This window comes from Carassius gibelio, chromosome A2, assembly GCF_023724105.1.
Source record: "Carassius gibelio isolate Cgi1373 ecotype wild population from Czech Republic chromosome A2, carGib1.2-hapl.c, whole genome shotgun sequence".
Classification (NCBI taxonomy): Eukaryota; Metazoa; Chordata; class Actinopteri; order Cypriniformes; family Cyprinidae; genus Carassius; species Carassius gibelio.
This window is the reverse complement of record NC_068372.1, coordinates 31,495,838-31,520,475: the sequence shown is the minus strand read 5'-3', so window position 1 is coordinate 31,520,475 and position 24,638 is coordinate 31,495,838. Positions and strand designations below refer to the sequence as shown.

The window sequence follows — 24,638 nt, the reverse complement described above, 5'->3', positions numbered from 1 at the left end:
ATACTGTCCCTTTCAGAGGAGGCAGGAGAGAGACACAGGAAACAGACAGAGGATAATGTGTCCAACAATTCCTCACAACTGTCATCTCCTCCTACTTCTCCTCACAGCTCACCTAAGAAAGGTAAGCATACTCCGAAGACACACTCACTGGGGCACATTTAAATGTTTCTCCAACCTCTGTTCTTTGCACACTCGATTTGCTCTCTAAAATTAACTTATCAGTAAAGGGTGGAATCAGAGCCTTAGCATGAAGTGAACTATATTGTCAGACAGCTGCTCTGTTATCTAGCGCCCCCTAGTGCCAACATGTTTTCATGGCTGATTTTATGTGTTGAGACTGCCATCTAGTGGTAAAAATATCACACTTGGGAAATGAAATATCCTGACAAGGTTTACATGTGTTTTTTCCAAAACATTTTAGAACACTGCTTGTCTCTTTTTTCATTACTGTAACACTGGTTAGTGTCTACACCAACTGCTAAAGTCCGTCTACACTAGACGCGACAAAAAGACCATTTTGTGTCAATATGTCATAAATATAATGTAGCAGCAGTTTTCTTTCTGGGATTTGTCGTGCCATGTTCGGTGTAGACGACAGCACTGATTATAATGAGTTCTATACACTGATCTATATTGGTTCTATAGTATTCTGCCGCGCCGCTGGCGTCCAGTGTAGACACGATGTAAAGATACAAAGCTCCACTTTCCATATCTACTTTTACATTTGCATCACATAACATTTCTGTCTCTCATCATTCACGTGTTTTACCCTGTATTCAGCCATTGCATCTATAAGAAGCCACAGTATGAAGGGGTTTTCCTCCTCTTGTAGAAAATCACCAACAGGTAACAGGTCCTGGATGCAGATTAAAGCTGAGAGAGTTCACACAAGCATCATTATTGCTGTGTCTCAAGATTTAGTGAGCTGCCCACTCAAACATCATTTAGAGTATATCACCATTCAAAAACTTGGGGTTGGTAAGGTTTTGGAATTTTTTTTAAGTCTTATGTTCAACAAGGGGCAGATTTATCTGATAAAAAAAAAAAGTATATACATTTACAGAACCCAAAACATTTCATCCCTTTGTGGTATTGGTTGCTTTCATAGTATTTCTTGTTTACAGTTATATATTTCCATCCCTTGATTAAACCCTTTAGTATTAATATTAAATGTTATTTTTGTGTTTTGTTTTACATTGTTAGTTGGAGGTTCCACAAATTATTTTATACATTTCTAAATATCAGAAGTGCTGACATTTGGGTGAACTCTCTCACCAAGTCTAGACAGTGTTTTGCTCCTGTTGTAGCTGGCAGAGGCAAGCTAGTAGCTGTGTGTGTGTGTGTGTGTGTGTGTGTGTGTTACTGAAGCAACTGCCTGGTTTTGATTAGCTAATCTAAGAAAGGGGTGACTCTATTGTTTCGAGTTGAACCTCTGAAACCCTGGATACAACCTCTTATTTATTGCACTTATTATTGTATTGTCAATTTAATCATGATGTAAACAATAAGGCTTATCATCCATAAGTAGATGCAGGCATACAGTGTGAGCACTGACATAATATCTCACAGATATTCAATAGCTCTGTTCCAAAATCTTGTATGCTGCATTTTAAGACTGCATTTTAATCCTTCAAAGTCAAGGCATTCCCATAATGCACTGTGACAAGTTCAGTGAAAACAAAAAAACAAAAACAAATTTGTTATAAATATATTTCTGTTTTATTCAGAAGTCGAAAGTAACTCTACAATAGTTGGTTGGCAGCAAAGTAGCTCCATATATTCTGGAACAAAATATTTTAGGTAGAAAGTGGCAATTATAGAATGGGGTACTGCAGGGCTCTGTATTAAGGCCAAACCATTTTCTGATCATGTCATTCTGTGTACTCATGTGCCAGGTTATGGAAGAGCAGGTGACTACCTGTCGGACTCTGGCCACAGTGAGATCTCCTCACGCTCCAGTCTGGTGAGCACCTCCTCCCTGGATATGGGACCAGATGACCGCAGGCATCGATATGGAGTAATAGCTGGGGAGGCTCATGGCAGTAGCCACCGGCTAGAACGCAGGGCTACTGCTGATCCCGACCAGTACAGCTTGGGGTAAGCACTTCTCATTACCTTCAACTTACAACTTTCAACTAGTTGTATTGTTGCCTAAATCACTAGTCAGTTATTTGGTCTAAAGACGCCCTGGGTCAGTTATGTTGGTTTTGGGCTCATCTGACCCCAGTCGAATATGTACTAACATAATACACATTCTTGTGTTTAAAAGCAGATAGTCAGAGTACATTAGAATGATTATAGGTTTCTTGAGAAATATGAAACCATTTTTTTTTTAAACGGGGCACTCAAAAATAAAGCATTCTATTAAACAAATAGCAAGTATATATTAAGTTACAGTACCATTGTTTACCATCATGGCCTAGTCCTGCCAATGCAGAGTAAAAATTAAACCCTTCTGGATTCTTCTACCCTTTCTTCTTTCAGGTCCTACTCATCAATGCAGGACTGCCGGGGTCTGTATGCGGGCGCCACTGTGCTGTCTTCCCCCAGTTCAGAGGAGCTTACCCAGGACCAAGGTGACCGGGTGTCTCTCGATGCTGCTGATTCTGGTCGTGGCAGCTGGACCTCATGTTCCAGCGGCTCCCATGACAACATTCAGACCATGCAGCAGGGGCGTAGCTGGGAGGCACTTGCAGAGGGTGCAGGGCTTTGGGGAAGCAGAGGAAGCTGGGCGTCTGCCTGCTCCTCTTCGTCCTCTGTGGCATGTTGGGGTGAGGACTCTGAGGGAGACACAGGCACCATCAAGCGGAGAGGAGGGAGGGATGTGACCACAGACCCAGAGACCAGCAGCATCACCTCCACTGGTTCAGAAGAGTCCAGACAGCATAGTCGACGCCCCTCACCCATCACTGCAGGCAACACCAAAGCTGTGATCAGTAAGAGTCGCCACATTAACCTGTTTTGAAGGGATAGTTCACCCAAAAATGATTATTTTGATATTTACTTAACCTCATATTGATCCATTGCAATATATTCTCTTATTTTTTACATATACCATATTTTCCAGACTATAATTCACACTTTTTTTCATAGTATGGCTGGTCCTGCGACTTATATTCAGGTGCGACTTATTTATCAAAATTAATTTGACATGAGCCAAGAGAAATGAACCAAGAGAAAACATTGCGGTCTACAGCTGCGAGAGAGCGCTCAGGGCTGAAGACGGTAATGTTTTCTCTTGGTTCTTGATTCTAAATAAATGCAACTTATAGTCCAGTGTGACTTATATATGTTTTTTCCCTCATCTTAACGTATTTTTGGACTTCTGCGACTTATACTCGGGTGCGACTTATAGTCCGAAAACGGTAACTCAAAAATTAGAAGCATCAAATAGCTTTTTTCATTAAGCATCATTTAAAAGTTACCATTTCTGCTAGTTTCATAATAGGCAAAAAAACGTACAGTATTGTTCAAAATAATAGCAGTACAATGTGACTAACCAGAATAATCAAGGTTTTTCGTATATTTTTTTATTGCTACGTGGCAAACAAGTTACCAGTAGGTTCAGTAGATTCTCAGAAAACAAATGAGACCCAGCATTCATGATATGCACGCTCTTAAGGCTGTGCAATTGGGCAATTAGTTGAATTAGTTGAAAGGGGTGTGTTCAAAAAAATAGCAGTGTGGCATTCAATCACTGAGGTCATCAATTTTGTGAAGAAACAGGTGTGAATCAGGTGGCCCCTATTTAAGGATGAAGCCAACACTTGTTGAACATGCATTTGAAAGCTGAGGAAAATGGGTCGTTCAAGACATTGTTCAGAAGAACAGCGTACTTTGATTAAAAAGTTGATTAGAGAGGGGAAAACCTATAAAGAGGTGCAAAAAATGATAGGCTGTTCAGCTAAAATGATCTCCAATGCCTTAAAATGGAGAGCAAAACCAGAGAGACGTGGAAGAAAATGGAAGACAACCATCAAAATGGATAGAAGAATAACCAGAATGGCAAAGGCTCAGCCAATGATCACCTCCAGGATGATCAAAGACAGTCTGGAGTTACCTGTAAGTACTGTGACAGTTAGAAGACGTCTGTGTGAAGCTAATCTATTTTCAAGAATCCCCCGCAAAGTCCCTCTGTTAAAAAAAAGGCATGTGCAGAAGAGGTTACAATTTGCCAAAGAACACATCAACTGGCCTAAAGAGAAATGGAGGAACATTTTGTGGACTGATGAGAGTAAAATTGTTCTTTTTGGGTCCAAGGGCAACAGGTAGTTTGTGAGACGACCCCCCAAACTCTGAATTCAAGCCACAGTACACAGTGAAGACAGTGAAGCATGGAGGTGCAAGCATCATGATATGGGCATGTTTCTCCTACTATGGTGTTGGGCCTATTTATCGCATACCAGGGATCATGGATCAGTTTGCATATGTTAAAATACTTGAAGAGGTCATGTTGCCCTATGCTGAAGAGGACATGCCCTTGAAATGGTTGTTTCAACAAGACAATGACCCAAAACACACTAGTAAACAGGCAAAGTCTTGGTTCCAAACCAACAAAATTAATGTTATGGAGTGGCCAGCCCAATCTTCAGACCTTAATCCAATTGAGAACTTGTGGGGTGATATAAAAAATGCTGTTTCTGAAGCAAAACCAAGAAATGTGAATGAATTGTGGAATGTTGTTAAAGAATCATGGAGTGGAATAACAGCTGAGAGGTGCCACAAGTTGGTTGACTCCATGCCACACAGATGTCAAGCAGTTTTAAAAAACTGTGGTCATACAACTAAATATTAGTTTAGTGATTCACAGGATTGCTAAATCCCAGAAAAAAAAATGTTTGTACAAAATAGTTTTGAGTTTGTACAGTCAAAGGTAGACACTGCTATTTTTTTGAACACACCCCTTTCAACTAATTGCCCAATTGCACAGCCTTAAGAGCGTGCATATCATGAATGCTGGGTCTTGTTTGTTTTCTGACAATCTACTGAACCTACTGGTAACTTGTTTGCCACGTAGCAATAAAAAATATACTAAAAACCTTGATTATTCTGGTTAGTCACATTGTACTGCTATTATTTTGAACAATACTGTACAATAGTTTTAATTGAGGAACATTTTGTTATTAAGCTGTTATTTACTGAAAGTTTCGCCTTATGATACTTTTTGGTGATCATGTGAGGTTGGACATCAAACTGTCTGGTGCTTAGTACTCAAAAGTTGGGAAAAGATTTTGATTTTGGGGTAACACTTTTAAATGAAAATGTTGCATCAATTACTCACCCTGATGTTGTTTCGAATTCGAATTGTGTTCATCTTCTGAACACAAAGAAAGATATTTTTGATGAAATCCGAGAGCTTTCTGGCCATGCCTAGACAGCAAGGCATATGCAAGTGATGCTGTTGACATAGAACACTGCGCCTTGTTTACATGCAAAGGAATGCACACGCATGGTAATCTCGTTAATGGCGGTGGACAGTCCCGTGAAAGAAGAAATTGCTGAATAAAGACATATTTGTTGTTGTTTTTTTGCACACCAACAAGTGTTCTCGTAAGTACATAAAATTAAGTTTGAACCACTGATGTCACATGGACTATTTTAACAATGTCCTCACTATGTTTCTGTATCTTGACAGTGGTAGTAACCTTCCTGTCTATGGAGTGTCAAAAAAGCTCTCTGATTTCCTCAGAAATATTGTAATTTGTGTTCTGAAGATGAACTAAGTTATTTTGGGTTTAGAATGATGTAAGGGTGAGTAATTAATGACAGAATTTAGAATTTTGGGTGAACTATCCCTTTAAGAGTAACTACACCAAGTTATATTTCCTAACCTATCTGCTGTGTTTACACTTTTCAAATGTTGAAGTCATGATTCTTGCATGAAAAACACATTCACAACGATTTAACTAACATTTGAAAATGAACCATAGAGTAGAAACGAACACTTCAAGGTGGAATAACACAACAAACTACCTACAAGTGATCCTTCCTGATCTAGTGCATGTTTGCATGTGTCCGTCCACTTGTGTGAGAAGTGTTACGGATATTAAACGGATCTTTGGTGTCCGTCTACTTCCTCAGCACGGAAGGACGGTCGTTACCGGGATCCTCCTCCCACACCGCCCGGCTACACGGCACTGAGTATCACAGACGTAACTGAGGGTACGGCTCACTCGGGCAGGAGACCACCAGACTACACCACCGCCTTGCAGCGCTCCCGTCTTGTCACACATTCCCCCGACTCCCACCACCCCCCAGCTGCGGGAAAACCCACCCATTCGCTGGACCCCCGTGGCCGAGACGAGGAGGAGCCAGAGGAGGTGGAAGAGGAGGGTGAGTGCTTGTCTCCCAAACTCAGAGCTCAAAGGAGGAGAGGTCCACACACAGCAGTTCCCCCCAGGCCATGAGTTACATACACCACCCCAACAGGAAGGTAAAACATCCCAAACTCCAGTTACTTCCACACTCACACACTCCACGCACACTCACGTACACCAGTCATGGTCTCTGCATGCCAGGAGGACAGCTCCTTCACCTGCCCACCATCACCAACCACCAACGCATCTCACACAGTGCATGTGCCGCCACAGAGACAGCCTGCCCCCCGTCGACGTGGCAACATCCCAGTCATTGCTCCCTGCTCTGCAGTGTGTATTGGCTCTCACCCATCAGTGCTCACAGGAAAATCACTAGATCTGCCATCATAAATGCTTGAACACCTGATAAAGCCTGAAGTTGTGTTTGTGTTGTCAGGTAGCAGGTAAAATAGCGTTAGTACTTATCAGCACATAGTTCCTGACTTGGGGAATTGTCATTTTATTAATGTTCACAGAAGTAGTCTTTCTTGTCTTGTCATGTTTGTCTGTGGTACGGTAAGGCCAGAGCATATTTTATTCCTTATTATATTTAGCGGTAAGCCTGTGACTTTGTTCCAAACCCGAGTGCATTTCCTACCCTAGGCAGCATTTTTAAGGCGTCAAAAATACAACAACTACGCTGCCTTGCTTATTGTGTTTTGTTTTTTAATGTAGTGTATATATTATATAGTAAATTTATATTTAGATTTAAATACAGTTGAAGTCAAAAGTTTACATACACCTTGCAGAATCTCCAAAATGTTTATTATTTTACCAAAATAAGAGGGATCATGCAAAATGCATGTTATTGTTTAGTATATGAACAAGATATTTCACATAAAAGATGTTTGATTCTTTATACTTTATAGTTGTTCATGAGTCCCTTGTTTGTCCTGAACAGTAAAACTGCCTGCTGTTCTTCAGAAAAAACCTTCAGGTCCCACAAATGATCTGAACCATTTCCAACTATGATTTTAAGATCCATCTTTTCACACCCAGGACAAGGGACTCATATGCAACTATTACAACTATTATTAAAAATAAATATTTATAATCTAAATTCTCTCTCTCTCTCTCTCTCTCTCTCTCTCTCTCTCTCTCTCTCTCTCGATATATATACATACATACATACATATAGGCGCAAAACACATATAGAATCAACGCTTCGCTCCAAACTATGGCATCTAAAACAGAATTTTATATAGTTCTATTGTTTAACAGTTATGGTTAGTCACTTGTTAGTGATGTGAGTAACAAGTTGCTGCATATGAAACATTTCGTATCAGTGACCATTTCATTTAGGATACTATTTTCACACAGCCCCAGTTCCAGTCTACCTGCCATGATGGAAATTTTTTTTTTTTTTTTTTTAAATGTAGCATTGCATTATTTGGTTCCAAACAGTGACAACTGCTTGCTGGGATAAGACTTTATTCCAATTTTCTTTTACTTCCAAAATGTAATATGCACAAAACTGCACTTGCATCTGCTTACTGAAAATGCTGCAAAGGTTTGTGATGCCAAAGGCCGTTTCTGCTGAGACAATGAGCAATTAGATATACAGAGTATCAGTAACAGTTCACTTTCACATATCACTCGGGTTTGGATCAGAGCCTGTGTGTTTAGGTGATTATATTCGTGATGCTCACAGAGATTCTCTTTTCTTCCTCCAGAGGATGAACAGGTGTCTGCTGTTTGAAAAGGGGGCGACACTGGCTGCACTGCTGCATTAACTGATGGCCCATATGGGGCATTCACGGGTCCGACAGACAGACCATCCAGTCTACATTTTGACGGCACTGCCTCTCTCCCTCCTCAATGATGAATTCATCTCCCTGCCCTGCCTTAATGCATCATGGGGGGTTTAACGCCCTGCATGCTAAGAAATACTGTGAAGAAAGAAGGTGTGCAAAAAAATAACTTATTTGGCACTTTGGAGAATGGAAAAATGTACTGAACTGAAACTCGAACGAAGCGCTTTAACATTCATACACACACACAAACACTCACACACACACAAAACTACTGTTAACGGTTATCTTTAAACATTTCCTTCTGCTTAAAGGACACATGAACGTTAGTAGTTCCCCTCAGCACTTTTTAACTGTTTTTAAGGGGTAAAATGATCCACACAATCAACATTTCAGCCACTGGATTCTGGACATGCAGTTTGGATGCCACAGAAGGCTTGACTATAACTTAACTCCACTCCTTTTCACTTCAGTCCTCACGAAAACACGCATATCTGTGTGGTTCAATATAGCAGTATTATATTTGCAGGAGCACCACTTGAAGGACATCTCTTCTGCTGGATGACTACAAATGGAGTTCACTTTGACTCCTGACATACGTAGCACAGCGATTTAATACGGAAGGCGCTTTGTGAGAGGAAATGATGCTAAGTGAAGCCTTAGTGAGTGATTTTATTGTTTTTTTTTTAAGCTGCAGTGGGTTTGAGAGCTGTAAGAAAACATCAAGTTTGGTCAAAGGCCTCATAAAAAAAACATGAAATTACATAAATTTACATCTGTTGGTAATCGAAGAGACAAAGTCCATAAAAGTGAATCAGTTCTGCTGCAAGAAGCTTTTAGTGATGAAGAGGAAGTGTACATGCTCATCTTTGATATGACGCAGGTGGTTTTATCAGTTCAGTGCCTCTCCAGCTTCAAAAGCATTTGTTGTGGCACAACTTCAAGCCCCCTATTGGTTAAAGTGAGAACTGCAGGCGACTCAAGCAAATGGGGACGTTTTATTCGGGTGCTACTTTCTTCCTCTCATTCTGTGAAACCATTAAGGCGGTGTGTGAAAGATGGTGGCTTCTGTGTTATTTTTTCTTTACGGTGGATCAAGTCATGCATGTTTCTCCTGGAGCGGGCCTTGAACTAACTACCACTGCTGCACAACAGCTTTCACAATCATTCACAGGAACTGAACTGATATGTGCTTTTACACAAACCCACCCGGAGTCCACCAGTCAGAGCAGAACTGAACCGATGGGAGCACGTCACTTTTATTCTTTCATTTTAATCACTGAGTTAAGCTGATCACATTGATCAGTATAGTTAGAAACGATAGACTGAAGAAGAAAAAAGTTTGCAGTGTTTTCCACTGTACCCTGTAACATCACTACTTCAATGTTGCTTTCTCTAGTTGCTTTGTTTGTTCGTTCGTTCGTTTGTTTGTTCGTTTGTAGGTTTTTGGCTCCCACACAACTTTTTTTTTTTTTTTTTTTTTTTTTTTTTAATGGTTGCGGATACAGTTGTTCACGTTCACGTTCACGTTTTGGCAAGCCAAAATGAGTCACTTGTTTTTCAAAATAAGTTGCACAAATTGTACAAGCATAAATACAACAAGGTAAATAGTAGTAGGTAGCTGTTCTGCTACTCTGTTCGATATGTGATGTTTAGTGAGACGTGTACATTTAGCTGGTGAATATTATCTCTTTTTTGACTACTTTTACCTGTACGTCTTTTACAAAGACAATTGGTGGAGTATGTATTTGTTCTTTTGTTTTTTTGTTTTTTTGCCTTTCTTTTTTTTTTTTTTTTTGTATTTTTAATACAATAATTGTAAATATTGGTTATATTTTTGTTGAATTGTAGAAATGTATGATGTTTATGCCTCAACATCCAGTTTATATGAAGCTGGTAATCAATAAATTCGACAAAAATCAATCAACTTATAGTTTTTAAATGCTATTATTATTATTATTATTATTATTATTATTATTATTATTATTATTATTATTGCTCTTCTTATGTTGATTCTGCATTAAGGATTTTGTTTTCAAACATTGTTTTAAATGGCCTTTGTCACCATCTAGTGTTTGCACAAGATAAGACATGGAAGTAACTTGAAATGTGTATCTCATACTTTTCTAACTGACAAATGTATGTTGGGGTTAATAAAAGACATCCGTATCGTATCTGCTGTTCAACACTATGTGCTTTTTCAGTGTTACTTCATCGAATTTGATGAACCAAAGTGGATAAACTGGGTCATCGATACAGTGATTACACATTTGTCCTTATTGGGCATGATGCAAAAAAACAAAATTCTTCCATTTGTGATTTCTTGTACGTCTAAATATGTTTAGTGACGAACACATGCAACAGAGATCACTCCCGGCACTTTCCGGCACTTGCGCAGACTAAGCCAGAACGTGCGCTCACGTCACACACCAGGAAGCGTGAGCGCCCTCAGATCACTTGGATGTGTACAAGAGGTAAAAACGATATAAATACTGTTCGTTTTCTCACACAAACCGCTTGTTTTGTGTCTTAGGCCATCAATGTGTACTTACGATGGGGAATTGTTTAATTTGGACTTCTCTGTGCATACTCTTTGAGGTGACCATAGACCTGCATTATATGAGTGACAGACCAGAACGATTCGACCTAAAAATATAAAAATGGAAACTACTGCAGAAACAAAGACACCTACATCTTGGATGCCCTTGAGGTAAGCTAAAACATACCATAATTTAATCTAAAAGATAATTATCCCTTTAAGCTTTCTGTTTTTTCATCAGAAAATATTTGAATTATTTGGTTAGCATTGCATCATTTAAATACATCACTGATGAATGAGTGCTTCTTTAACCTAATAATCTAGATGTGCACTTTCTGAAAGAAATTCCTGAAGGTTTAAAAAAAATTACAACTTTGGTTCTGTGTAAATAAAATTCTGCACAAGAGCTGCTTTGGGTTTATCATGTCAATGTTTAATTATAGGATATAAATAGAAACGTGCTAATTAAATTGTCATGAAACAAACTGGATTAACAGTAGACCTCATGTCCTTCTCTTAGAAAATGTGACCCTGGACCACAAAACCAGTCTGTGATGAGTGGGACTGGGCCGAGAGCTGTGGGAACTGAACGAAGGCAGGTAGAGTAGGTTGAAGAGGAGCGACACCTGCACCACTCACCGGTCTCTAGTCCCATGGATTACAATGTATTTTATTAAATTAAATTAGTTAATTTTACTCAACTAAGTTTGTTCCACTTAACAAAAAGTTATACTGAATGAACCCAACAATTGCTTAATCTTAAGCAGAACTCAAATTCAATGTATTACAGCAGATTTCTAGTTCTCAGCATGCATTGCTTCTGCTTCTGTAAAGAGAGTTGTTGAGAATGTTGAAATGTTGTTGTTTTCACACAAATGTAAGCATTCTTACTTAATATTATGCTAAAGATATGGTAGTGTTTTTTTTATGTCAGTAATAATGTAAATAATGCTTAAGATCTATCTTGATGTGTATGTTAATTGTAATAAAAGAAACAACTAAGAATATGTTTTATTATTATTAATAATAATATTATTATTTATCATTATATAGAAAGCAGAAAACACAGGAAAATGAAGATTCATGGCTGAATATAACATGTTTCATGAGAGCATCTGGAGCTGCATTATTTTTTTTATTTTTTTATTTTTTGTCTCTGTAGTACTTGAAAGTCAGAAGAGGCTGAAGCACAAAACCCATGATTGACCAGAACATAATGAATTACCCAGAAAAACCAAACTTAATGCTAGTTGTTTTATTGAGTTACAGAAAGAAAGATGTTGAACATTGAGGCAACATGCCATAAAGCAAAACTGCAAGTGAACTTATAATCAGTGAATACAATGCATTTGCACTGTATTAAACATGTTTTATGCATGCAATTTCTGATTTAACATGGGCATTTAAGGGAACAGATTCAAATAGCAACGGCACAAACAAATGGTAGCTCTACTGTACACTTTCTGTCATTCCAATTCCCTTCAGCTGTTGTGAGAAAGAAAAATACAAAATATTAAACCGGCATCATTAATGCTTGTATTTAGAAAGACAGATTAAGAATGTCTAGCCTGTAACGTAAACACTGGAAGTGAGGGGAGAGAATATACTCTCAAAATAAAAGGTACAAAAGCTGTCACCAGGGCGGTACTTTCCAAAGGTACACCTTTGTACCCTATTATTAATATGATGCATATTAGTACTATAAAGGTACACATTAATACTAGCAACTTTTTAAAGGCCACCACCCCAGTGATAACATTTGTACATTTTTACTGAGAGTGTATAATGTCTTTATTAATTGTTACTGTTTATAGAGGGTTGAACAAATTCCAACACTGAAGACATCAAATGACATTCGAATCATTCAAAACAATTACCTCCATAGTTTGTCTCCATACAATGCTCATCATATTTGTTGTTAGGTTCTCCCGAGTTCCAAGCATGGAAATTCATTTTGGACCCATCACTCCAGAACCATGTCCCCTCCTGTTTACAGAAGAGCACAAGGATCACTGTGTTTAGGACCTCCTGGCATTATGTGCATGTGTAAAATGAAGAAATCAAAAACAAATAATAAAAACTCTATATCTCGCAGATGCTACTTGCACACCCCTGTGTAAATGTAAATGTTCACTTGTAAGCAGTGCTGATTTAAACAGTAAAGTGTAAAGCACAAACAATGAAAGTGACAAATTAAGTAAATAAATAAAATAACATACTGAAACCGCATCATAGCCTCCTATCCAGAATGCTTTTGAACTTGACACCAATAGCTTTAGGAAGGCTTGCTCCTTGAAACTGTGTACAGAAGCAAGGTTTCCACCACTGTTCAAGCACCTCACCTGAGGAGAATATGAGATAAGGAGAAGGTTAATAAGTCTTTAAGAAATTACAGTAAATACCAGGCTTATTTTCTGTCAGTTCTTGCTGAATATACCTACCTCTGCATCCTTCCAGGACTTTGGACCATTAAATGCCTTGAAGCATCTGTTTCCATGTCGACTCCACCCAGTTTCACAAGCTGTTACATGGAGATTTGTTTTGTATTATTGTCTGTGTATGTTTTCTTAAATTAATTTCATTATATCTATTATATATAAGGTGAGCTCAGGTAAAGTGGGCCACTTTGGTAAAACGTGTAAGAAAGATACCTAGAATTTTTTTTTTTTTACTTTTGTTCATGCTTTCTCAAGCCAACATCAACATTTGTTGGAAATTAGTTGAGCTCTGAGACAAACTAAACTGAACATTTTATAAAAATTGTTCTATGATAAAACATTGAAGGTATTTATGGATGTTCAGAATGAATGATGTATCTCACCTGAAGCATTCAGAGCAAAGAGTAGACCGAGAGACACATAGACAATCCAGACCGCCATTGTTTCTCACTGAAATCAGCCAGGAATACTGCACACCTGAACAAAAAATGTCAGACAAGACACATATTTAAATGAATGAATGAAAAAAAAAAAATCTAAATATAATTTGAATCCTATTGTAAATATTTTAATTGATGTATTAATTTAGTGACACTAACAGAGAATTTGCTGTGTTCATCTGTTTCAAAGCAGAGGTGTGAGTTTTTATATATGGCAGATGAACATGTTTACACATACTTTCAGCTGAATCATTTATCAGTGGATCATCAAGGTTACACATCCTATACCCAATACTGCAATCCTATGTTGCACAACATTGCACAATGAAAGTCTTGAAATAAAGCCCAAAATATGAATTATATAAATTTGCTTGCATTAAAAGGGTTATTTTTCAAGTAAATTTTGCAAGTTCTTTGGTCTCCATAATAACCATGGTTATTGAACACATGCTACTTAAAAAGTGAGATAATGTAAAAAAATATAAAAAAATCAATGGTTCAGTGTTCTCTTTCTCCCTTATTTAAGAGTATACTGATGCTGATGAATAATCAAAGTAAAGATATTTTTTTTTCTATTACAGATATGAAATAGGAAATAAGTTAAATAAATCCAGTAGGGACTAGTGTCTTATTTTTTTTTTATTTTTTTTTTTATTTATTTTTTTTATTTTTATTATTGATTAGTTAGATAATATATTTAGTTACAACACAGCATTGTCATTCACTTGTCTTATTCATGAAAGAAGTTCTCTTTTTCTCATTTGTAAGTCGCCTTGGATAAAAGCGTCTGCTAAATGATTAAATGTAAATGTAAAATGTATTAAAAAAAAAAAACTTTTATTAGTATATTATTATTTTATTATTCCTCCACTGAACATTTCTAAAAAAAAAAAAAGAGTCAAAGTAGAAAACAAAAAAGGTCAAAAGGTCACAAAACCTAAATAAGCTTTCCACTGATGTATGGTCTGTTAGGATTGCACCATATTTGGCTGAGAAACAACTATTGAGGGTACAAAGAAATCTAAATACTGAGAAAAATGCCTTTAAAGCTGTCCAAATGAAGTTCCTAGCAATGCATTACTAATAAAAAAATGTAAGTTTTAATTTATTTACAATAGGAAATTTACAAAATATCTTCTTGGAACATGATCTTAACTTAATATCCTAATGTTGAAAAACCTGAAGCATCTATATCCAAAGACAGACCATCATGCCCAACAAGCAGTTAAATGAATAAATAAATGTTATTTGTTTGTCATTTCATGTAATTAAATAAATTTACATTGCAGTAAAAGTTTGTCAAACATGAAAATAAATTATTTAGATTTTAATAAAGCAACATGATGTGAAAATATGTAAAATATTTTGCACTATTGCTAGTCACTTATCAAATACGTTTGCGATGCTCTTTGAAAATATTTAAAGCATACTGAAGAACATGATCATCAGCTTTGTACAAACTTTTAAGTTTTAAAGGAGACATATTATGCCCCTTTTTACAATAAGTAGTGTAAGTCCCTGGTATCTTCAGAATGTGTCTGTGAAGTTTCAGCTCAAAATACTCCACAGATGGAAGCGTCAGCACAAGTTCTTCTAGAAAGAACCCGGGGGGGTGGGTCCTCCAGTCAAATTCGCATTAGAGGGACTAAATATCAATTATTGTCACTTCACTTCAACCCACGGACATGAAAAGCAACCGCAACCGAAGTGTTAAAGTAGCCCAATTTTGCGGGAAATCTGTGGACTTGGCAACGCTGTTGCTTTTTTAGTTTTCGCGTCGGTGCTGCTTGCATCTCAAAACCAATAAAATCCCTCCATTCCATTCGGAAGGGTTCATCCCTATGATCTAATCCCTTCAAATGGTTTACCCTTTGGAGCGAGAGCTTCGGAGGGTTGAAGGGTGTAGGGAACCAAACAACTGTTGAGATTGCTGGGACCTACTCCCCTCAGCCGTGGGCCCCTATGATCATCACCACCTTTCACCCCAGTAGCGACGGCACTACATGCCATATTACATTTTTCTGGTTAACCACTGTGCCAACCACCCCCTGCCCTTTTTAAAGGGGACATATGATGTGATTACATTTTTTCTTTCTCTTTGGAGTGTTACAAGCTCTTGGTGCATAAACAAGATCTGTAAAGTTGCAAAGACTAAAGTCTAAAATCCAAAGGGATAGTCTTTATAAAAGATAAGACTTGTCCACGCCCTCCTAAAAACTAATTTAAACACGCCCCCACATGTCTACATCACTATGTGGAAAGATTTGCATTACGCCACCCAAATGTTCACACAAAGAAAGAGGGCGTAACTTTTATTCTCTCTGTATTATTGTTGTTGGCACAATGTTGTGGCTGAGGCCAGCCTAGAACCTAAACTTAAACCTTGCCAATTTAAACATTCAAAAGAGTTTAAACCATTCAAACAAACAAACGGTAAAGCTGAACTGAGTAGCTGGTTACTCGCACGCTGTGTTCGGTGTGCACGCAGTGAGCCGCTGTTCTGTTGATTTGTCCTACGCTGTCAGATTTTCCTACCTCCCACTAAAACAGTGGGTAGTACAATTCCACAACGAAAAATGCTACTGTAAAGTTATGGTTTATTAATGTCTACACCTACCACAACCCTAATCATACCCTTACAGAACTGCAAATACAGTAATTATGTGTTATATTCGCGGTTGTAGCTTGAAGGGATACAGCTACAGGAAACCAACAGTAAATATTATTTTCTACCAATTAGATTGCGTTTTTATTAAAGTCTACACCTACTCCAACCCTAAACCTACCCTTACAGTAATGCAGATACATTAAATATCGTTGTTTAACATGAGACAAAGGACGCGATATTGATGTGCGTGTGCGCAGTAAACCCTGGCAGGGTAGGATAAAATGTCAGGACACCGCGTCTCACAGACAGCAACACTGAACCAAGCTCTCCTTCAGGATGTTTGTGTCATCCTGCACCTGAATGAACAAAAACAAATCGCAGTTTAAACAAACAGAAAAGGATGTGAAAGAGCCCAATTCATTCTGGAGTTAAGGGCGCATGCAGGAGGTGTCTCAAAGTGCTTAAACACCAAATCTGACTCTTCTGGCTCTTGTACCAACAAATGCATACAAAATAGAACAGTTGAGAAAGAAATCGTGGTTCTAACTGACCCTCTGATGTCACATAGACTACTTTGAGGATGTTTTTATTACCTTCCTGGACATGGACTGTATACCGTACATACGTTTTTGATGGAGGGTCAGAAAGCTCTCTGACTAAATCTAAAATATCTTAAACTGTGTTCTGAGGATGAACGGAGGTCTCACGGGTTTGGAACGACATGAGGGTGAGTTATTAATGACATAATTTTAATATTTGGGTTAACTAACCCTTTAAGTGTTTCTTTCTTTAATGGCTAATGCAACCTTTTCAAACCACAGACTGAACAAAATTAGTGTTTAATCAGACAGTTTAACTCTGAGTTCTTGTCATATTTTATTACCAATTTCTAATCTATAACAAATAAACTGTGATAATCTGAGAAATGTTGAAGTTGTCTGAATACATTTTGTTGTGACTGTGTATTTTATTTTACAGTGGAAAAAAAAACGTGTAAATACCACAAATAAATAAATAGAACAAACATACAGTACAAATTAAACAATTTCAAACAGGGCCCACTGGTACAACCTGCACAGGGCCCCTCTAACCCCAGCTACGGCCCTGATGGCACGTCATGTCAAAAAGGTTGCCGACCCCTGATCTAAAACAATTCCTGAATGCCTTATACTGGAATGGAGTAAATATTACAACTTTAAGTCTCTCCTGTTGCATAGACCATTTCTGCAAAGAAGTCCTCGCTGTCTATTTCTGCATGAGCATCTTCTGAATAAGAGCAAGAATGTAAATGGACACATTTTCTTGCTTTGCTCAAACATTAAAGTTTTTCCAATGCACACTATGTTGACTAACTAAGAATTTCATCATAGTTTTGTCTATTCTGTTATTCTTTTACTATTCTCAGGACATATTATATTTAATATAATTCGATCTAGCTTAGCTATTTGGCATTAGTTTGCTGTGATAAATAACTAGGTGGCGCTGTCTCTCTTTCTGTGTGTTGAGCATTAAAGTATTCTATCTTGGAACTTGTACTCGTCAAGGCCTTTCTATAGTCTGATGTGATTTACGTACTTCCTGTCTACAGACACGACTTCCTCTCCACATTTCCTCCTAAACTTCTTCAATGTTTGGACTTGGAGGTTATAACTACTTTAATTCTGTAAAAATTTAGGTTGTGCCCCATGACTTGAATGTCCTGGTCAGAGTATGCTCATTCATAAGGTCATGCAAAAATCTTTGTGCAAGGGCTTTTTTATGCTTTTACAGGGTTCAATAGCTATTGAAGTTTAATTAGCTAGTGAGGCATTGTTGTTAAATATAAAGAGTTCTTATCCTTCTGAAAGGGTACCATACATTCCTTATATTCATTTCTGGACATGGCCAATATACTGTGTACACACTTTCAATGGAGGGACAGAAAGCTCTCGGACTAAGTCTAAAATATCTTAAACTGTGTTCTGAAGATGAACAGAGGTCTTATGGGTTTGGAACGACATGAGGGTGAGTCATTAATGACATAATTTTTCCTTTGTGGGTGAACTAACCCTTTATCATGGCCTATCGAGGCTTCACTTTACTCAGCCTATCGAGGCCTTTGCTCAATTTGGCCTATTGTGACCATCAGACAAATGTGACTATTGTTGTTTATAAAATTATGCCTATCATTTTCCTTCATAAATGCAGAGCACTAATTCCGAGTTCGGGTCACCATACTTGGCCATGTCACATCACTTTTTAAGGTAAATTAAGCAAATACTGGTGGTGGTGTCACACCTATTCATTACATCTACTGCCATGGCTTTTAGTGGCTATCCTCTCTATGTTCTTTTGTAGCCTTGTTGTCTGTGGTTCAGGAGTGGCTTAACAAGAGGAATACGACAACTGTAGCCAGTTGTGTGGTGGCCCTTGATGCCTTGACCCCAGCCTCACTCAAATTCTTGAATTGATTTTGCTTGACAGTCCTCATAAGGCTGTGGTTCTCTCAATTGGTTGTGCATTTTTTTCTTCCAGACTCAACTTTCTGTTAACATGCTTGGATACAGCACTCTGTGAACAACAGCCAACTTCTTTGGCAGTGAATGTTTGTGGCTTACCCTCCTTGTGAATGGTGTCAATGATTGTCTTGTGGACAACTGTCAGATCAGCAGTCTTCCTCATGATTGTGTAGCCTAGTGAACCAAACTGAGAGACCATTTTGAAGGCACAGGAAACCTTTGCAGGTGTTTTGTGTTTATTAGCTTATTGGCATGTCACCATATTCTAATTTGTTGAGATTTGTAGTGAATTGGTGGGATTTTTTTTTTTATAATAAACAATTATAACTAATATAGTTAAGTAAACAGTATAAGTATACAGAAAGTATACAGAAAATTAAGCAGTTTTACTATGATAAAAATTGATTATTATTGAAGAAATTATAGAGGCTGTAGCATTTCTATCACAAAAAAAGTAGCCAAAAATGTAAGATTAAGTGGATATGTGAATTAAATGTTTGGTCAATATTAAACAAGGATTTGATCATCCTGTAAGTGTAAAAATAGCAATTACCAGGCATTTGCCACCCTTTACAGGCATTTGTAATAATACTGAATATATATATATATATATATATATATATATATATATATATATATATATATATATATATATATTTTGTATTACATTATGTACTTTAACAGTGTTCTTCAACAATGTCTTACTCTATTTTAAGCTCTCATCCAGTTTTACTTTCTACTTACTTTCAAAGGTTTTATGTTCATTGTGAAAGTTAATACTGAAGTCTCCCCATGGCCATTTTTGCTGCTGGTTACCATTTTGAGATGCTAGATTACTTATTCCACCTTGTGTTTAAAAGGGAGAGAGACCATACCATGTTAAACAAGTTGTAGAATAATAAAGTCACTTACCTAAGAAAACAAAACAACAACAACAAAAAACTTCATTAACCTCCACTGAACATTTCTAAATGAAAGAAAATGAGTCAGAGTAGATAGCTTTTCCCATTTAGTTTTGACTTTTCACATGCTGCTTCCGTTCACACACACAAAGTGGCTCATTTCATAATATGGTGTATAATTCCAGCTGTTGCAAGAAAATAAGTCTTTTTTAATCTTATTACATTTACATTTTACATTTACATTTATTCATTTAGAAGAAGCTTTTATCCAAAGTGACTTACAAATGAGGACAGTGGAAGCAATCAAAAACACCAAAAAAAGCAATGATATATAAGTGCTATAACAAGTCTCAGTTAGATTAACACAGTACACGTAGCATGGGCTTTTAAATAATATAATAAATAAAAAGTATACAGATAATAAAAAAAAAAAAAAAAACTGAATAGAGCAAGCTAGTGTTAGAGGTCTTTACACACACACACACACACACACACACACACACACACACAATTGCATAATAAATGGAAAAAAAATAGAATAAAAAAAGATTAGAAAGGTAGTTCGATTTTTTTAAGAATTAGTTTAGTGAGTATTTAAGTTAGAGGGTCTAATAAAGATGGAAGAGATGTGTTTTAAGCCGATTCTTGAAGATGGCTAAGGAATCAGCTGTCCGGATTTTGTTTGGGAGGTCATTCCACCAGGAGGGAACATTTAATTTAAAAGTCTGTAAAAGTGACTTTGTGTTTCTTTGGGATGGCACAATCAAGCGACGTTCACTTGCAGAACGCAAGCTTCTAGAGGGCACATAAGTCTGAAGTAACAAATTTAGGTAAATGGGTGCAGAGCCAGTGGTAGTTCTATAGACAAATATCAATGCCTTGAATTTTATGCGAGCAGCTATTGGAAGCCAGTGCAAATTGATAAACAGATGTGTGACATGTATTCTTTTTTGGCTCATTAAAAATTAATCTTGCTGCCGCGTTCTGGATTAATTGTAAAGGTTTGATAGAACTGGCTGGATCTGCCAAGAGGGCATTGCAATAGTTCAGCCTGGACAGAACAAGAGCTTGAACAAGGAGTTGTGCAGCATGTTCCGCAGATAAAGCAATGTGTTTTAGCAATGTGGTCTGAGAAAGTCAGCTGATCATCAATCATAACTCCAAGGTTTCTAGCTGTTTTTGAAGGAGTTATGGTTGAGGTGCCTAACTTGATGGTGAAATTGTAATGAAACGATGGGTTTGCTGGAATCACAAGCAGTTCTGTCTTGGCAAGGTTGAGTTGAAGGTGATGGTCCATCATCCAGCCAGAAATGTCTGTTAGACAAGCTGAGATGCGAATAGCTACCGTTGGATCATCAGGATGGAATGAGAGGTAGAGTTGAGTGTCATCAGCATAGCAGTGGTATGAAAAGCCATGTTTCTGAATGAGAGAACCTAATAATGGCATGTAGAAAATACATGTTATGTTATTATTAATTAAATATAAACACTTTATTTACAGTGTTTATTTACAGATTTTTTTCAACTGTATACACAAAAAAATCATTCATTTGTCACACAATTTGCCATTTCAAGACATTGCTTTCCAAAATACTACACATATGAACTAATGGATCAAACAAGGCCATCAGGTATGCAGACTTAGGTGCTTAAAGGTCCCGTTTTACGTGCTTTTTTGAAGCTTTGATTGTGTTTACAATGTGCAATATAACATGTTTTCATGTTTCGCTTGTAAAAACACAGTTTCCATATCATAGGTCACTTCGATGCTGCGGTGACGTCACCACGTATGGGAACACCTCCGGTGTGACGAATGTCTGAAGCCCTATACCATCCCGCCAATCCTATTGGCCAAATGGCGCATAGCACCACCCTACGCATGTGCACGCATGATATACCTGGGTGCAGCGCGCCATTTCGCTCAGATTTCATTCCTTCAGGAATAGCGAATCATCTGTGCCCTATCATCTCGCATTCTCCAGCGATCTCTTCGAGCAGTGTTAACTCCTCTTCGCGGACGCGATGAGTTTTCGCAAATGCAAGGAGCCATGTACCAGGTACATCACGGCGGGGGACACTCATGACAGGTGCGTAGTATGTCTTGGTCTACATCACGCACAGGCGGCGCTTAGCGGCCTTTCTTCCTGTCCCCATTGTGATGGCCTGCGGCTCAGAGTACTTCGCTCTAGGGTGGAAGTATTCTCAAATGTCGCCCTCGGGTCTAACCCTCGTCAGGTCACCTCTGCGACTGCCGAGGCACCGCACGAGGCGAGGGCCTGGGGTGACACGTGCGACATGGATTTCGTGGACAGCGCAGCGCTGGAATATTCTCCACATCGCTCGCTCTCCCCTACCCTGCTGCAGAATAAAAGTTATACTGAGCCTGTCGTCTTCTCTAATGAGGATTTACTTCCCACACCGGAGGCATGCGCCGCCATCTCCTTCGGTTGTGGACGCTATGACAACGACGTTTTATCCACCGCGGCCTCGGGGTCTGAGGACTTCGCGACCGACACTAGCCCTCTTCCTCCTAGCGGATAGGAGAGGCGTGTTTCCCCCTCCTACAGTGAGCTGTTGGACGTGGTTTCTCGTGCGGTGGGTAAATTGGGGCTAGACTGGGAGGTTGACAAGGCCGAGGCCCAACCTTCTTCTAAGATGGACGACCGTTTTCTAACTAGTCGGACACCTACACAGCCCCGGAGGCCTTTACCTTTTTTCCCGGACCTCCACCAGGAGGTTTCGAGGTCCTGGAAACAGCCGTTTTCGGCTCGGATCACTAATGCTGCGGCTGCGGATTTCGCCACCGTTTCTGATATGGCGAACCATGGCTACACAATGATGCCCCCGGTGGAAGAGACTCTCGCCGAACACCTTGCGCCTAGTTCGGCCGCGGCATGGAAGTCTCGCCCCCTTCTTCCTTCGAAGGCGTGTCGAGTCACGTCTAGTTTGGTGGGTAAATCCTACATGGCGGCTGGTCAATCGGCTGCTTCACTCCACTCTATGGCGGTCCTTCAGGCCTACCAAGCGGAGTTATTGAAGGAATTGGATGAAGGTGAGGGCATCACACCGGAGGCAGTGAAAGAATTGCGTAGAGCAACGGATTTGGCGCTACGTGCTACCAAACATACCGCTCGTGCAGTGGGATGAGTTGTTCGGTGAGGCTGTCACGTCGGTAGTGGAGAAGTTCAGGGCAGCGAACCAGCAATCAGCCGCTTTCCGCCAGCTGATTCCCCGCAGACCCAGGGAGGTTGAACGCCGGCAAGCCGTCAGCGAGCAGCCTCTCGAGAGGAGCCCACACCTATGGCGCCTCCTCGTAAGAACTGGGGCCCTAGGGTTTTTCCTCCGGCGCACCAGCGTCAACGAAAAAGATTGAACCTGACCTCGACGGCAAAGGCCTCTCGTTCTCGGGTACCGAATATCAGCTCCTGATCATTTTGCTGCTTGCCAGGGACTGTGCCCTCCGCTAGAGAGCGCTGTCGGACCGCTTTAGCGCATCCTACACTCTCATTGCAGTCCCCATGCTCAAACATTGACTGTCTCGCCGCAAACAGCGCCTCGAGCAGCATTGGATCGAGCTGTAATGTCAGACGCTCCCTCAAACACTCTGCGCAATCCTGCTTTCGGAATTCGAGGGACGACTCAAGGACCCTACACAAACGGCCCGTTTATGACGGCTCGCGCAGCCGCCGCTTTTTCGCTAGCGGCAGAGCCCGATGTTCCATCTGTTGGCCTAATTCCTGCCGTGGACACGTTTCAGGATTATACTCAACTGGACGCAACGACTCTTGCGCATACGCTTCCCCGGTGCACGAACACCATAGGTTTTTCGTGTCCGGACGTTTTAACGCGTATGACAGCGTTGCAGGGAGCGGAAGTTTTGAAACCGCTAATATTGTTTCGGGCCGCGTGGGAACGCTTGCCCGACATTTCTCAATGGGTGTTACGCACGATTTGTCACGGATACACCATTCAGTTTCGAAAAGGCCCGCCTCCTTTCCGCGGAATTCTTTCCACTACGGTGAAGTCTACGGAAATGGCGGTGCTGCGACAGGAAATGTCAACTCTGCTGAGCAAAGGGGCTATAGAAGAAGTACACCCCTCTCAGATGGAGACAGGTTTTTACAGCCGTTATTTCGTGGTACCGAAAAAAGACGGCGGATTACGGCCCATTCTGGATTTACACCGTCTGAATCTTGCACTCAGGCCAAGCAAATTCAAGATGTTGACGGTAAAATCTATTCTGTCTCAGATCCGACCAAACGATTGGTTTATTACGATTGATCTGAAGGATGCGTATTTCCATATTCAGATCGTCAAGAGACACAGGAAGTTCCTCAGATTCGCTTTAGAGGGCAAAGCGTATCAGTACCGCGTTCTTCCCTTTGGCTTGGCTTTAGCACCCCGTACTTTCTCCAAATGCATGGACGCAGCTCTGGCCCCGTTGCGGCTCCAGGGCGTTCGTGTGTTGAACTATTTGGACGATTGGCTGGTGCTAGCGCAATCACAAATTTTTCAAGAAAAGTGTTTTAACTCCCTCTCAACGGATAACTTTTCTGGGAATAGATCTGGACTCTCGCGCGATGACAGCGAAGCTTTCTCTCCCGCGCGCTCAGTCGATTGCGTCATGCGTGCGGCACTTCAAAGCGGGTCGCACGGTGACAGTGAGATTGTGCCTCAGGCTCTTAGGTCTAATGGCAGCAGCATCCCCCGTGATTCATCTGGGATTGCTTCAAATGCGCCCCTTTCAGTGGTGGACGAAAAGGCGGAATATTTCACCCCGTTGTCTTCCGCATCGAACGATTTCGGTGACACGGCGGTGTGTGATGTCGCTAAAATTATGGATGTCAACCGAATTTCTCCTGTCAGGAGTTCGACTGGGAATTTATGCTTTCCGAGAGACTGTCATGACGGACGCGTCTTTGACTGGTTGGGGAGCTGTGTGTCGAGGGCGCCCAGCCCACGGAGTATGGACAGCGGCTCAGCGCGGCTGGCACATAAACAGACTGGAATTACTGGCAGTTTTTCTGGCTCTCCAGTATTTCAAGGATCTGCTGATCGGCCGTCATGTGCTGTTCAGATCAGACAACACAGCGGTTGTGTCTTACC

At 39.7% G+C, this 24,638-nt stretch overlaps 2 protein-coding genes across 2 annotated transcripts; one reads left to right on the top strand and one right to left on the bottom strand.

The window, feature by feature from the left end:
* Window positions 1-6: 6 nt before the first annotated feature.
* Window positions 7-10,281, top strand: LOC127939156 (rap guanine nucleotide exchange factor 2-like). The gene is made up of 5 exons (XM_052536106.1): window positions 7-121; window positions 1,896-2,097; window positions 2,485-2,936; window positions 6,082-6,333; window positions 8,030-10,281. Exons 2-5 carry the CDS (start codon window positions 1,985-1,987, stop codon window positions 8,053-8,055), a joined length of 843 nt encoding a protein of 280 aa, XP_052392066.1. The 5' UTR covers window positions 7-121; window positions 1,896-1,984; the 3' UTR covers window positions 8,056-10,281.
* Window positions 10,282-11,886: 1,605 nt separating this feature from the next.
* Window positions 11,887-13,746, bottom strand: LOC127939079 (galactose-specific lectin nattectin-like). The gene is made up of 6 exons (XM_052536097.1): window positions 13,684-13,746; window positions 13,468-13,561; window positions 13,088-13,167; window positions 12,866-12,988; window positions 12,524-12,632; window positions 11,887-12,131 (listed from the first exon to the last, which is right to left on the bottom strand). Exons 2-6 carry the CDS (start codon window positions 13,523-13,525, stop codon window positions 12,064-12,066), a joined length of 438 nt encoding a protein of 145 aa, XP_052392057.1. The 5' UTR covers window positions 13,526-13,561; window positions 13,684-13,746; the 3' UTR covers window positions 11,887-12,063.
* Window positions 13,747-24,638: the final 10,892 nt, after the last annotated feature.

Bases quoted from the DNA above. Each gene is read 5' to 3' on its own strand.
- LOC127939156 (XM_052536106.1), top strand. From the start codon at position 1,985: ATGGGACCAGATGACCGCAGGCATCGATATGGAGTAATAGCTGGGGAG. The intron at 2,098-2,484 runs GTAAGCACTTCT...TTCTTCTTTCAG, and splicing joins CCCGACCAGTACAGCTTGGG to GTCCTACTCATCAATGCAGG. The intron at 6,334-8,029 runs GTGAGTGCTTGT...TTCTTCCTCCAG, and splicing joins AGAGGAGGTGGAAGAGGAGG to AGGATGAACAGGTGTCTGCT.
- LOC127939079 (XM_052536097.1), bottom strand. From the start codon at position 13,525: ATGGCGGTCTGGATTGTCTATGTGTCTCTCGGTCTACTCTTTGCTCTG. The intron at 13,168-13,467 runs GTGAGATACATC...TCCATGTAACAG, and splicing joins CTTTGCTCTGAATGCTTCAG to CTTGTGAAACTGGGTGGAGT. The intron at 12,989-13,087 runs GTAGGTATATTC...TATTCTCCTCAG, and splicing joins AGTCCTGGAAGGATGCAGAG to GTGAGGTGCTTGAACAGTGG.